Source organism: Delphinapterus leucas, chromosome 2, assembly GCF_059928025.1.
Source record: "Delphinapterus leucas isolate spDelLeu-1000000601 "Yukka" chromosome 2, BTC_Dleu_Yukka2, whole genome shotgun sequence".
NCBI classification, from domain to species: Eukaryota; Metazoa; Chordata; class Mammalia; order Artiodactyla; family Monodontidae; genus Delphinapterus; species Delphinapterus leucas.
In genome coordinates, this window is record NC_143130.1 from 75075243 (window position 1) to 75090209 (window position 14967).

General features: G+C 51.1%; 1 protein-coding gene across 1 annotated transcript in view; it reads right to left on the reverse strand.

The window, feature by feature from the left end:
- The window catches only part of TLN2 (talin 2), a 304454-nt gene that overhangs the window by 34990 nt on the left and 254497 nt on the right, over positions 1 to 14967 (reverse strand). The window contains exons 47-51 of the mRNA XM_089907140.1: positions 14592 to 14775; positions 11074 to 11199; positions 10756 to 10872; positions 8382 to 8567; positions 4003 to 4110 (exon numbers count right to left, since the gene is read on the reverse strand). Coding sequence (XP_089763266.1) covers positions 4003 to 4110; positions 8382 to 8567; positions 10756 to 10872; positions 11074 to 11199; positions 14592 to 14775 — 721 coding nt within the window. The remainder of the gene's footprint in view (positions 1 to 4002; positions 4111 to 8381; positions 8568 to 10755; positions 10873 to 11073; positions 11200 to 14591; positions 14776 to 14967) is intronic.

The window sequence follows — 14967 nt, forward strand, 5'->3', positions numbered from 1 at the left end:
TTCTCTCTGGTCAGCTAAGAAGAGAAGTCAGCTTTACAATGATCCAGGAGGACCATCCTAAGATCTCCTGTTACAGTTCCAATGTCGGCTGACTTTCTTTTCAGGATGGAGGTACTGTGGTCATCTGATGACATGCGTGAAGACCAGTGAATGAGGAGGAGGGCAGAATGGGGCATACTGTGTGTGTGTGCGCGTGTGTGTGTGCGTGTGCGAAAATCTCTAGCTTTAACTGCTTTTTTATTCACCACCCTCAAATAACTAAGCTAATCTTAGTATTCTTTCCCTCTACCCTAAAGGTAATTTCCACATAAACCTGATGTCTTCTCTAAATTGTCAATTTGGCTTTCGTTTTCTGATTCTGTCAAAACTTCCCCAAAAGTGAACACTAGTTTCCGTATTTGTGCGTCTCCATTTCCCTAATTTCTTTTCGGGTCTCTACCAGCTCTGTCCTAAGCGGTCTTATGGCTCATGGTCCTCGTATGTGGAACAATCTTCCTCGTATTTAGCCTCATGTTAGTCCAGATTTCTTTCAAGTCTGCTTTGGAGAAGGAGTGAGGGCTCATGATGGGAAATGTGAGCTTATTTTCAGCTTCAGGCCCAAGGAAACTGCTAATGTCTGCAGCTTAGGGGACAGAACGCTGTCACAGAGGTTCTACCATTTTCAGTTAGGAACTGGTATTTTTTCATGTTTATGATAATCCCCTGGATGTTTCCTTCCTATATTTTTATTGGAAAATACCCTTCAAAGAGTATGTGTAGGTCTCTAAAGAGACAAGAATAAAAATATGAACAAATATTTGATGCGATTTCATTCTTATCTACTTGGATGAACCATCAGCACTTGTCACCATAAAGAGGGAAAAACCTCTTTCTTGTAAAAGATGAGACAAATTCTGGATGCTGTATAAAAGTTTTCATGTCAGGCTTCCCTGGTGGCGCAGCGGTTGGGAGTCTGCCTGCCGATGCAGGGGACACGGGTTCGTGCCCCGCTCCGGGAAGATCCCACTTGCCGCGGAGCGGCTGGGCCCGTGAGCCATGGCCGCTGAGCCTGTGCTCCGCAATGGGAGAGGCCGCAACAGTGAGAGGCCCACGTACCGCAAAAAAAAAAAAAAAAAGTTTTCATGTCATTTAGCTTTTCTTCCTATTAATGCTTTCGTTTTAGCACCAGCATTTTTCACACTGTAAATCTCAAAATAGCTATGGAGAAACAGGATATTTATATTATTGCCATAATTACGAGTTGCAATGACAATAACTGTAGAGGTAGATGAAAGGAAATTCAGGTGGCAGGCTTTTAACAGACACATCAACCACCACACAATCAACCAAATTCGGTTTGCAAACACGTAAGACTTCGGAGTCCTGTTTCTTTAGTAAATAATAGGAAGAACTCATAACGGAAAATGCACCAGGGAAGCACACCTGGCTGTAAAGTGCAATGGCTCTTGTTGGGTCCAGGAAAAGAAGGCAGTGGTAGCTCCCCTACTGCCAACCTCTGGTCCCACATGAAACCTCCCAAATCACACGTGATGTGGGGTCTCCCTGTGGTATGTGCCCTTCTTCCTGTTCCGGAAAAACCTGCTGATTATCACTAGGGCTGATGCCTGGCACAGTAACCAAGTGGCTGTAAAGCTGGGGTCTCTGAGTGTGTATCCTGGGAATGGCTCCTAGGCCTTCCCACGGAGGCCCCGGACACCTCAGCTTCCTTTGGGGCAAAGAGGCCAACCACCCACCCACACCCGCCTCGGGAGGCCTTGTCTTCTTCTGCTCACCAACGTGGGGTGGGCATGGAGAGGGGCGGAGGTGGAGAGAGGAAGTGCTTTGGTGGATGCAACACCTGGCTCCCAGATACTGGGAGAGGGTCTAAAGGTGGCTTGAGGTCAAGAAGGGGACCCTCTGAGGGTTCCTTCTTCCTTCTCCCCTGGGGGAAGGTTCTCAAGACAAATGCTGGCACCTGCCCTTCCTCATGAAGACAGAACTCCTCTCCCCGGTCTAAGCTGTCTTTTGCGCAGAGGAGGGAAACCCGAGATTTTCACTCCACCGTACGCCTTGAAGGCTGCTGCCTCCTTTCCATCCCAACTTGGGGAGCTGGCGCCGCTGCAAGTGGACCCCGACACAGGACATTCTCGTTAAATGGCTCAGCAAGAGCCAATGTGTGCAGGGGCCTGCACCTACCGACACTGGCGCCACAGGTACAAACACAGGAGCGGGGAAAAAATACGGTTTAACCGAGAAATGGAACCGGATGAAAGGGGTGAGGTGAGGATCCTTCATGGGAGTAATAGGAGGATGCCAGTATCAAATGAACAAGATGAAGACCAAAGCATGAGAGACAGAGACAAGGAAAAATGGGTGCTGGGGGAGAGCCCCCACTTGGGATGCTAGGAGGGCACTGCTGCCGCAGCCCTGCACCTCTGCTCAGCCAGGACCAGCACCTTCCAGGAGGATTTTAACGAAGCGTGCAGCAGACGTGATCTCAGCCATAGCCCTGGACTCCCCACAGCCTCACTTAATCCTTAATCAGCGGCTTAACATCTGAGCAAACTGAAGCCTGGATAAGACAGTGGTAATGCAACTATTTACTTGGCAGAGCCAGGATTTGAATTCAAGCGTTCTAAACCGAAGCCATTTTGCTTTCCACTATGCTTTCGGATGTCACAAGATTCCATGTGCCTAGAACAGATGGTCCCATCAAGAAAAAGATACCTTGTGGAAGCCTTGCTGGCTTCATTCTCCTTACGCTAAACTTCCTGCTATGCATGCTCACGGGCTGAACACTTCATATCCCAACACAGACAAGCTGGCTTGGCTGGGGAGGCTCGTGCCTGCGAACGCTGACTGGCCAAGATGTTTTCTCCTTGGCCCACGAGCAATACACTGGTTTCTACTCACGAGCGTTCAGGCTTTGGGAGCCCAATGTCAGTAACCCCAGACTGGCCACTCTCACAAAAGATATTCTTTTGCAATGACCACGGTTACCTGGGCGAAGAATAAAAGTAGTGTTCCCTTAAAAGACCAGAAATGCTTAACATCAGAAGGTAATTTCAGTTTAAGGAGAAGGCAGTGAAATACTAGAATGAGCAGAGCTGGGACTTGGTCTCAGGTCTGTCATTAGTAGCTGGGTGACCTCAACCAAGGGGCCAAACTTCTTTGGGTCTTGGATCATTCCCTTGCCCTGCTAGCCTCACGTGGTTGCACAAAAAGAGATAAATGTCAATGCAGAGCAGATGAAAGGCTTAATTATCTTTGAGGTACATGTGCTGTGTATCTGAAAGTGCCCTGTTGGATCATCTTCTTTTAGGTTTAGAAAGGAGCAAGGGCAGTGAAGGGTGTGAGACATCATCAAGTCCCTTCTGGGGTGTCTCTGACTCCTGAACAAGCTCTCTCCCAGAATTCCCCAGTTTTAAACGTGGCTCCCAGGATTAGACAGGGACAGATGCACACCACATTAACCCAGCTCCATGTGGGCACGGCAGGCTCGAAGGTCATCAGACAAATGGAACTAGACACATTCTCAGTGTGGTCTAAGCCACTGGTTCGAGGACTGGGGAAATCACGAGAGGCTAGTAGGTCTCCTGTAGCACTGGTGATGTTTCTAACATGGATGCTGGTCTGGCTCTTCTAGGGGCCTTCCTGGCCCTTGTAGGATGGACTGGGGTTTTTCCTGACCGGACCTCCTGATCTGTTTTCAGTGGTGGCTCTGTGTGTCCCACCTGCTTCGCCTCTCACTCTGCTTACCCACCGCTCTTCCATGCTAGTCTTCCCTCTTTGGTGCAATGAGACAGCCAGGCTCCTCTGGATTCGAACTGCACCTCCCTCCAGGCTACACTTGTATCTTGTGTGCTGGGGCAGTGTGATATGAGAGGCTTTTCAGCTCAGTCCAGTCCCAGCCTTGCAAGTGGAGCCTGCGCAATGCTCTAAGAGGGGTTTTCCCGAGGAGAGGACGCTCTGCACTCGGATCAACTCTTCCCCAGCCCTGGCCTGGCGCATGCCCCTCCTCACCACCAAAACGTGCTCCAGAAGGTCCAGGTAGCCGAGGGTGCACTCCGTCCCGTACCGCAACGCTCTGGTGCGCACCTCGTCGCTGACGTCGGGGTGATAGGATGCTTGCTGGAGAGAGAAAGGAACGTCGACATCTTAGGAAGAGCCAGGTGGCAAGTGGACCAGGCAGCCAGGTGGGGTCACTTGCCCAGCAGTGCTGTGTAGCCCAAGACCCAGAGGCAGGAGACCTGGAACCTGGAACTCCTCCTGTTTTACCTTCAGTGACCTCTCTGAGAAACCTTCCCTGCCTCCCTGGAGAGAGGAGGGGTTCTCCTCCACATTCTCCTGATACCTCCCACCTGTCTGCACTGCAGGTTCTCTGACAACACTTTGTGTCTTGCTTTTTCTAGTGCCTGGAGGGCAGACAAAAGCAAGTGAATCTGGCCCCTCTTTCCTTTCTTTCTCCTCATGCCCCCCCCACCCCATCTTTTATTGAAAGGTAAGAAATTCCACGTGTGCTAAAAAGATTCATGATTGGGGCTTACAGCAGAGGCTTACAGCTTACCAGGATCAGCCTCTGTCTCTCCTGCAGCGTGAAGTGTCCTGAAGAACCCTCTCTGTTCACAGGGTCACCACTCTGTAACCTGACCACCCTGCAATCACAGTGAGTCTCCCGACCAGGGCTCACTGGTTCCTGGGAACCTTCAGAGAGCGAGCTCCCCAGCACCCTCGGAGGTGCCACAAATAACTCATCTCGCATTATACACATTGAGATAAGCAGACCAGGACATACGGTTTACACAGCATCTGGTCCTTTGTTCTTGTACTTGGGACCTGCCGACTTGAGTCACGTGTGAGATATCATTTCAGATGGTACGCCCATTCACGGGGCTGCCAGGTGAACTACAGAACGTCCAGTTACATTTGAATTTCGAATAAACAATGAAAACTTTTAGCATAAGTATGGGGCGGTCTGTTTTTTATTTGCTCAGTCTGGCAACCCTACCCATTTAGCCTTTCCTCCTTCTACAACCTCACTCTGGAAAGAACTCGAGGGGACTTACAAGAATACAAAAAATAGAAAACTGCAAATAAATCACAAGTCAGGACAAATACAAATTACACATTAGGATAAAAGGTCAAGGCAGAAGGGGAAGCGTGACCCGCCTCCATGCTCCCTCCAGTTAAATCCCTCTCCCCAGGACTGGGAGCTGTTGGGGGCAACACCTGGGAAATTTCCACTTACCTGACCCCCCAAACCACCCCAAGAGGGGTGGGGATAATTCAAGTGGCCAGTATCTGTCATTTATGAGCCTGGTTGTTATTCATCTGAGGACCAACGGGCCAGGCCTTTAACCCCTCCTGCGTTTTTTTTAAATTAATTAATTTTTTATTTTTATTTTTTTACATCCTTATTGGAGTATAACTGCTTTACAATGGTGTGTCAGTTTCTGCTTTATTACAAAGTGAATCAGTTATACATATACATATGTTCCCATAACTCTTCCCTCTTGCGTCTCCCTCCCTCCCACCCTCCCTATCCCACCCCTCTAGGTGGTCACAAAGCACCGAGCTGATCTCCCTGTGCTATGCGGCTGCTTCCCACACTACTGGGCATATACCCTGAGAAAACCATAATGCAAAAAGAGTCATGTACCAAAATGTTCATTGCAGCTCTATTTACAATAGCCCGGAGATGGAAACAACCTAAGTGTCCATCATCGGATGAATGGATAAAGAAGATGTGGCACATATATACAATGGAATATTACTCAGCCATAAAAAGAAATGAAATTGAGGTATTTGTAATGAGGTGGATGGACCTAGAGTCTGTCACACAGAGTGAAGTAACTCAGAAAGAGAAAGACAAATACCGTATGCTAACACATATATATGGAATTTAAGAAAAAAAAATGTCATGAAGAACCTAGGGGTAAGACAGGAATAAAGACACAGACCTACTAGAAAATGGACTTGAGGATATGGGGAGGGGGAAGGGTAAGCTGTGACGGAGCGAGAGAGTGGCATGGACATATATACACTACCCTCCTGCGTCTGAATTAGCCTCGCCCCCGTGTCTCCAAGTGTGAGGACAGAGCCCACATCTGGTTCGACGAGACACCACTGGGGGAAGACAAGGGCTATGATGCTCCTCCAGCAGGTAACGTGCAAGGCCCTCCTTGAGAGCTGTGCGGGAGCTGCTGTTCATGGCTGGTGGCTCTAACCTGGTAGAGCCCTTGGGGAGAGCAATCGAGCAATAGTTAGAATGTCACACCATTTGACCTCCTAATTCTACTTCTGGGAGCCTGCCTAAGGATATCATCCAAGGCCCAGGAAAAACAGATATACCCAGAGATGTTCACTGCAGTAAAGCTGATGATTTAAAACAACGGCAGACAGTCTAAGTACCTGATAGTGGGGGAAAGAGTATATTCATTACCAGAGTATTTTGTGGTCAATAAAGAGTCAGTTATAATGACTGCTAGTAACGCAGAAACAGTCATGTAACATTAATTGTAATCAGAGATATAAAATTGTATCTGATATACACGTATGGACATGAAAGGAAGACCAGAAAGAAACAGACACGAGAATAAACTTAGGGTAGAGGGAAGTCTGCATCCCCACTGAAGCAATTAGCGTAATCCTGTCTCTGATGAGTCAGTATGGGACCTACTGCACCTCCGTTTCTGCCTTGCTCAGCCCCAAAGGTGGTGTTCAAATATGGCCACGTGGCCCTCTGTTTGGCACAGAGGGTTCCTTCTTGACCCACCAGTAGGCATCCCTGGCTTTCTATATGTTCTTATTGCATGCCCTTTCTGGCAAGCTCACATTAGGAGAATTCCTTTACCCTTCCCATCTAGGATTGAACGACAGAACATACACGCCAGCTCTTCCAAAACGATGAGGTGCCCTGCATATACACCATGATGGCCTTCAGGCCATATCTGGCTAGTAAATACTGTTCTTTTTTTTTTTTTTTTTTAAGAGCTTTTTTGTTTGTTTTTGATGTGGACCATTTTTAAAGTCTTTATTGAATTTGTTACAATATTGCTTCTGTTTTTCATGTTTTGTTTTTTTTGGCCCCAGTGGCATGTGGGATCTTAGCTCTCTGACCAGAGATTGAACCCGCACCCCCAGCACTGGAAGGCGAAGTCTTCGCCACTGGACCGTGAGGGACGTCCCTGGTAAATACTGTTCTGATGGAGGCCGTAACCCCTTCGGGGAATTAGCGCTTCTGCCAGGGCAGATTCCACTGAGCGCATCAAAACTGTACTTGTGGCCTCAGGAGAGTCTAAACTCCCCGGCCCAGAGCACTCGGTCCTCAGGACAGTGGCCCAACCCCCTTGCCGCCCTCTGCTCCCCCCCCCTCCTCCCCCCCGCCTACCCCTGTTCCCCACGCTGTACCCTCGCCCACACCCAGGAGACCAGGAAATGCGGTGCTTTTCCCTACACCCAGCCCTTCAGCCTGGCTGCCTCCCCCTGCCTCTGCCCAGGGACCCCAGCCCACCCTACCCTTGCCAAGGAACCTGAGAGGCCATCGTCCGACCCCGCACCAGCTCTGCCCACAACTCTGCCCTGTTGCTGAGGACACCCAGCTGCAACAGCTGCTCTTCCCTTTCTGTGGTTCAGCCCCATCTGCCCACCATGGCAGGGGGGTCATCGGTCCATCATGGAGCAGAAGTCAGGGTCCCTGGGCCACAGCTGTCCCTAGAAGGATGGAGGGCTGGGGTGGAGGTGCTCAATGGGAGGCTCTTACGGCTCTCTGGCTTAACAGATCAAAAATAAAGTGAAGGTCATAAAGCTCAGGTCTCCCCAGCTCCTTCCATGAGCACTGGCTTAGGGCAGCGGCCCCCACTGTCTCCCCAAGGATCAGAGGAGCTGCTCCAAGACGTCTGGCACAGAGAGCAAAAAGGCAGATCCCTGACGTTCTGTCTGGTTCCTCTCACTCACTGCCTCACCCAATTATGGCAACACCCCTCCAGGGGCAGAATGGCTGCTGACCTATGGAAGCAGGAAAGGGTGCAGGCTGACAAGGGGTGTGGTTTTCCTTTGAAGGGCCTGGAACAAAATGTCACACGCCCGCTTTACTACTGCCAGAGCGGCCTCCACTACAGCCCCTGGAAGAAGGTGTCCGCCTATTCAGGAAGAACTGAGAGGTAAAGTGGGAGGGTCACCTACTCCATGCCCTCTCAGACACAAACCCGCCCGCAGAGTCACCTCCCGGGGGCTGATGGGCACACCTGCCTTCCCGCGTAGCCTATTACACACACAGGTTAAGGTACCAAGCTGCTCCCTTCTACACGTGGCCAGTCCCTCCCCCTCTCCAAACTGAACCCAACAGCTCAACCGTGACCGAACACTACCCTACCCACCCCAAACAACGCCAAGGCCTTTACCTTGCAAGCCGTCAACATATCTGACACGGCCTTCCGGCTCAGGTTGGCGGTGGCAATCACGTCCTCCTGTCGACACGAGTTCCCAGCTGCCACGGCTTTGGCTGTTGCCATGGTGATGCCTTTGGTCATCCTGATGGATTCTTCAGGTGATGATGTCTTTTCAGGTACCTCTTTGGACTGGAATACCTGGAAGTTAGAAATCGAAGTGCTGAAAAAATCAAAAAGGGAAGGACAGAAATATGCCTCCCCTACCGGCTGTGGCTCAGCGTCTGAAAACCAAGCCAGCCACGGGAAGAAACCGTCAAATGGCAGGAAATTAGAAATGTGAATACAGCAATATCATTCTTGCTTTCAAGATTCCGGCGTGCATAAGCCTCACACACCTGTACTCGGCATTCATGGGGACAACGTGGGGAGGGAGAACGATCCACAGCATTAACTTGCTTGCCTTCGGAAACTGACACTCAATGTGTATTCGTTACCCCGCTCCACCGGGGTGGGGTACGGGAGGCATTGTGCGGCTTCCCAGTTCTCCTGGCCCATTCCTGCTCCTGCTTCGGTAGTTCCCAGAAACTCCACAGCCCAGATGCTGGTTCCAGGGCACGACTGACCTGGATGCATTGCTCTGGACTCAGTTCTCTCTCTTTAAAAGGGTGTGGGGCTGGGGGAAATGAAGCGTTCAGTTTCTTCTCTTCTTAGCCTTTCTTACCAATATAACTGCCTAATTGTGTGGAGGCGTTCAGGTCGAGTGTGCCACGTTGACACTGTGAATTATTTAACCACACACACACACACACACACACACACACACACACACCTTTAGAGAAGCTGAAATAAATTAGCCATGGTAAGTGAATATCCCACTTTAAAGTTCTACCTGCCAGCCAAGCCAGCCGTTTCTGCTTCCAGCCCATCTGCCATGGTTCTACCATGAGTGATGGGTGCCCTGGCTGTCCCTGTACATGAGGAATCCCAAACCAGGTGGGGCTGCTCTGTCTTCTGCCCTAGGCAGCTACGTTTCAGCAGGGAAGTCTTCCTGGAAGCAGAAAGGAGGACCCAGCCAGCATCCCTGCCATGTGCCAACCACTGTTAAACATCACTACTCCCCTAAAAATGAACAGCTACCGTCAGGCCGCCCAGGACCACCCCTGAATGCCGCAGTGGAATGAACATGGACAGAGCCCTCCACACTAACGTGGGTCTTGGGACACATGCTCCTTTGGAAACCTCCTGTGTCCACGAAAATGCACAGTCTGGGTCAATTCTAAACCACATCGGTATACTTAGGTCGACCATGTGTCTGTAATTTCCCAAGAGAGCTCCAAATTTCAAGTCGCTTCCGTTGCCACCATTAGGCCCACCCACACCTGTCAGAATGTGTGTCCAGACTTTTGGTAAGAAGCCTCCAGCCCGTGCAAGCAGGTTAGCGCCAGGCAGCAGCCTTAAGGCCTGTATTTTTTAGTTTCTTCTCCATGTGAGAACTAAGCACAACACCAACCAAGGTCGGATTCATTAAAAACAGGACAAGAGAACCCGCGCCTCCACCAGCAAAACCCAACAGAATTGCTTGTCTCTATTGCTGCCCTTCAGCGGCTTGTGGCCCTCACAGGTGACCCTCTAAAGACGCCTCCTTCCAAAAGAGAAGCTGAATCAGACCTCTCATTAAAAAGAAATCTCAGTTTGAAACTACTCATTTTCAGCATATTTCTATTTCTAGGGATAAGGACGATTCAATCCACCATTGTCTCAGGATCAAAAGAACAGGAGACAATCACAGTGTATCACCAGGACACCCTCGCTCTACGACGGTGGAACAAGGTAAGAGCGAACATGGGGTCAGCGTCTCTGAGATCAGACACCTCACACAGAAGGAGGCCTGACGTTAAAGGGAAGTGTCCCAGGTAAAGGCATCCAGGTTTTCCTAATAGCCAGCCTCAGACTCCCAAATCCGTACGTGTGCAGCAGCGTGAGCTGTTGCCAATGGCAACGGGAATCAGCAGGGGCTACGTGGCTGCACAGTGTACACACCGTTTAAGCTCAAGGCGAGGGCAAGCGGCTACACTGAATTTTCCCTTTACCAGGACTCTTCTGTAGCACTTTCGTTTCACGCTGCAATTTTAGTGGAATTAAACCTGAATGGTCCCAAGCCATATATTAATTCATTTAATTACAATTACAAGTTGATCCTAGCCAAACTCAGAAGTCAGTTTCACATGGGGTCTCCAAGATACAAATGTACCAGCAGGCAGGCAAGTGGGCCTCCCTAGCTCAGGTGTTCCAGGTAAAACCTCTTTATGCTAGAAGTCTCAGAGAAGCTGCACTGGGGTCAGCTGCTGGATGCGGAGCCTGAGGGAGGTGACTGGTGGCTCCTTACCGTGAGCTCCTGCTTCATGTACTCGATGGTGGCCTCAAGCGCCCGTGTGCCCCGGGTGGCCTCGTCCTCCACCGCCTTCACGGTCTTGAGGAGGGAGGTGACATTGGTCACCATCACCTGCATGGGAAGAGATGTCAAGAGAAAACAGGGAGTGCGCTGAGGTCCCATCCCTCCTTTTAGTTCTGGATCTAATGCCACGAGTACCAGCACCTCTATGTGAGAAAGGAGCTCAGATGCACAACCTCCAATACTCTCGAGCGTGCATCTCTCACTACAGCACCCCTGGCACGCTTGCCCCTAATTGGGGCTCCACTCTACCTTGGCAGCCCCCTTGAGCTGGTACATGGAGGGGTCATCGGCGGGCTTGCTGGCAGCTCCCTTGGTAGCACCAATGAGATCTGAGAGGGCCTTAGCCACATCTTTGATGGCATTGATCAACACCACCTGAAAGACAGCATGGGTCCAGGTGAGCAGGCTGCTCCAAGAGCACTGTCCAAGAGCAGGGCTCTCCATCAGCAGCTCCCAAGCCTGCAGCACAGGAGAATCCCCAGGAACCACCCTTGGAGACTCTGATGCGAGGCTGGGTGGAAAACCAGATTGCAGACTTGAAGAAGCTCCCTAAGGAAGTCAGATGCTGAGCCAGAAAGCGGGACCCCGCTAGATTTAGCATATTCAGAAACACCGCCTAGCTGGCGGCTCTGCTGACCAGCTGCCTATGAAAGGATGAGGGCAGCTGAGCAGACACCCCGAGACGCCATGCCACGCACCTGTGCCCGGAACTGGTCCCCAAAACCACTGAGAACAAAATGCAAGCCTCCTGCCCTGGCCTGCAAGGCCTCCGTGGCAGCCCACCTGCGTCCCCAGACTTGGTTCCTGGGATCCTGACTCACTCAGCATGTTACAGGCATGTGGGTCTGTCTTTCTTCCCTGTTGGAAATCCTCCCTCGTTCCAACCTCGGGGCCTCTGCTCTTGTTCCCCTCTCTGCCTGGAACCCGGCTTTTATCACCCTTCAGGTCTCAGCTCAAATGTCATGTCCTCAGAGACCCTTCCTGACCACTCTAGCTATAAGCCCACCCCCACTGAAACTCCCTCAGCTTGCCCTGTTTTATTTATAGCACTTAGCAGTATGTGGAATTACTTTATTATTTATTCACTTATACACCATCTGTCTTCTTCCTCGACTTGGATGGAAGCTGTAGGAGGGCTGGCCTGGTCTTCTGTCTGTTGTGTTCTGCACTCAGGGCAGGACCTGGCGTGTAGTGGGCACTCAGCAAGTACTCACGGAATGGGTGAATATACAGATGTGTACCCATGTAACACTGGATGGAACACAGTATCTTCACTCTTCTAACTGAACAGAGACCACAGGCCACTTCTTCTGTGTGTTAGACTTGGAATCTCAAGTACTAGGCATATTTAGGAACTACATGATATTGGGTATTACATTTAAGTTTTCTGGGTCCAGCAGCTACAATAACAACTCCTACTTCTAAAACAACAACTTCCCTTCGTTGAGGGCAATGTTCCAGGTGCCGAGCCGAGCACAATGCACATTATCTTACTTAACCCTCATCACTGCCATTTTGAGTGGGAACTACGTTGCTCGTGTCCACACTGGCAGAGGCTGGGAATGGCAAGGTTGGGATTCAGACTCTGGTCAGTGTGATCACAAGGGCCACGGTCTTCACCTCCACACTGTATTACGCTCTATGGCTCTGGCTCTTCATCTACAAATGGGGTGAGCAGTGCCAGCCCTATCCATTTACTGCACTGCTGGCAGGATCAACTGAATAATGGACGTGAAAACGTCTTAGAAACTCTAGCATCCCAGAACCTGCAAGCACAGCCACGTTATGACTGCCCAGCCTCCCAACCCTCCCTGTCTCCATCCTGTGGCTTCTCACCCACAGGGTGCACAGGATCTCTGCCAACCTCTGAAACCACAGGGCAGGTCAGGCTGTGACGGGGCTCGTGAGGCGGGGCTAACAACGGGGACCACCACGGGGAGGCGCAGCGGGCAGGTGTGCTGCCGACACCTGGTGTACACTGTCCCATCCCGGGTCACTGCACAGCGACCAGCGAGTGGGCACACTTTTCTGAGGGGACATCTCCCACAGGCGGTCTCAAAAGAAGTTGGGCCCTAGGACATCTAGACCATTTGGGAGTTCAAACCTCTAAGCAATTCGATACGTTTCTCTGTATCCAAAGATTTAAATCCTCCCAGCTGATTCATTCCAAGTTGAGCCGGACTAGGGGAAAGTGTGGGTTCCATCCCCACTGAGGCGTTTTCTAGCTTTTCCTTCCTCTGTGGGGGTAAGAACAATACCCAGGCAGACTTCTGTGAGTGTTTCGCATTCCGGAGGCAGCCAATCTGAGCTCTGATGTTATCAAAGAGAAAGCCAGCAGAAGGAGTAAAAAGCCAACAGACGGAATGTTTCCTTTGCGGAGCTCCGCTCCAGCGGAGGACATCAGGAAGGGAAGGGTCACAGCCGTGTGGGAGCAAAGCTGGTGGCCCTGTGCTCACCGGAAAGTAGCTGTCGTCAACCCTGGCGCTGGATGGTAGGAGGTTCTCTCTCCAGTGTTGTCCAAATGGGCCGAATAGGCTTGTTTACTGAGTACGGTTTAAGCAGTGAAAACTGAAGTGTTCACCACACTGGGGTTGAAATAGCAGAGGGATTTTTAAGTTTTGCACTCGGGAGTGGGGAGAATCCATCAATGACGGCCACGGTTGGCTGTTACTTCAGCAAGAGCTGAACTGCTCTGTTGGGTATCTACGATGTGTGAGAGCAGTGCTTGGTGTGTAGGTTTCAAAGATCAATAAACCATGATTCCTGTCCTTGAGGAGCTGATGGTCTAGGCTGGGGAACCAAGGACCAGGTAGGTGATAGTAGCGAAGTGGCTAAATCCAAAGCAGAGAGTCACAGAGCGTGGAGCCCTTCCCTGGCCCTCAGCTCCTCTCTCTCTCCTCCCCTTCAGAGCCAAACTTTTCAAGTACGGCGTCTATACACACTGGCTTCCTTCCTTCACCCGCATCTGGCCACTGCTCACTCACAGCCCTGGCTGGGTGGCCACTGCCCTCCAAGGCCCTGGGCTTGGCTCTCAGACCTTTGTCTTTCTTGCTGCCTTGGCTGCATCTCTGGTGGGTTGCAACACTCCTTCCTCTTCACATCAGGCCCCTGGCTTTCCTCCTACCAGCGGCTGCTGCTTCTCAGTCTCCTTAGGTATCTCTTTCTCCTGAAGATGGTCCTAAATACTGGATTCCTCAGCTCTGTCTTGATCCCTTCTCCTCTTCCTTCCACAGACAGTGCATGCAGTCACTGTCTGTCGGCCAATAACCCCTACATCCACATCCCCCAAACTGAGCAGGCTCAAGCCTACACACTTGTTCTACCTGAGTGTCTCTCTGGAACTTCCAATGCAACACGCTGCAAACCAAACTCACCTGCATCTCAGCCTGGGGCAGCCCTCCCTCCAGGGAGCCCCGGCTGGGTACATGAAGCCACCATCCATTCACTGATCTAGCCTGAAACGCGCAGTCCTCCCGGCCTCCCCCCTCTCCCTCATCTCCAAACGCTCACTGCGTCCAATCGTTTTACCAAGCCCGGCTGAGTCTTCTTTACAGACTCCTCTCAAATCTTCTGGCTTACCTCCATAGCCACGGCCACACCACAGTCCATGCCACTATCCTGCCTAGATAACTGCTTCCTACCAGTCCCCAAACCACAGACGCACCGGTGCACATGTTGTCCACACCCAAAGTTCCTATTTTGCCTTTGCTTTCTTCTGAGGCCTGGCGCACAGTGTCTGTGGGACCACGAGGCCCGTCCGTACCTACCTGGGTCTCGGGGTCATCAGAGCCCAGGCTGGCGGCCCCCAGCTTGACCACCTCGGCGAGCTGGGTGATGGTGGCTGCCGAGGACTGGGCTGCCTGGGCCAGCTTGTCTGGAGTGGATGCAGCCCCCGAAACCAGCAATTTCGTGTCTTCCACCAAGGCCTTGGCTGTCTTCAGAATGTTCTCCCTGAGAAAGGTGGGAGAGCGTGGAGAGGAGGAGAGACAAAGGGCAGAGCTTGGTCACTGGTAGTCAGGAGGAAAAGAAACCCCTCTAGTGGCTTTTGTTAAAGGGCGTTGAAGAAGAGAGGTGATGCGTTTCTCCTCCCTTAATAGGAGGCTCTCATCTTCCATGTAAGAGAATTAGGAGAGAGGAGAGGAA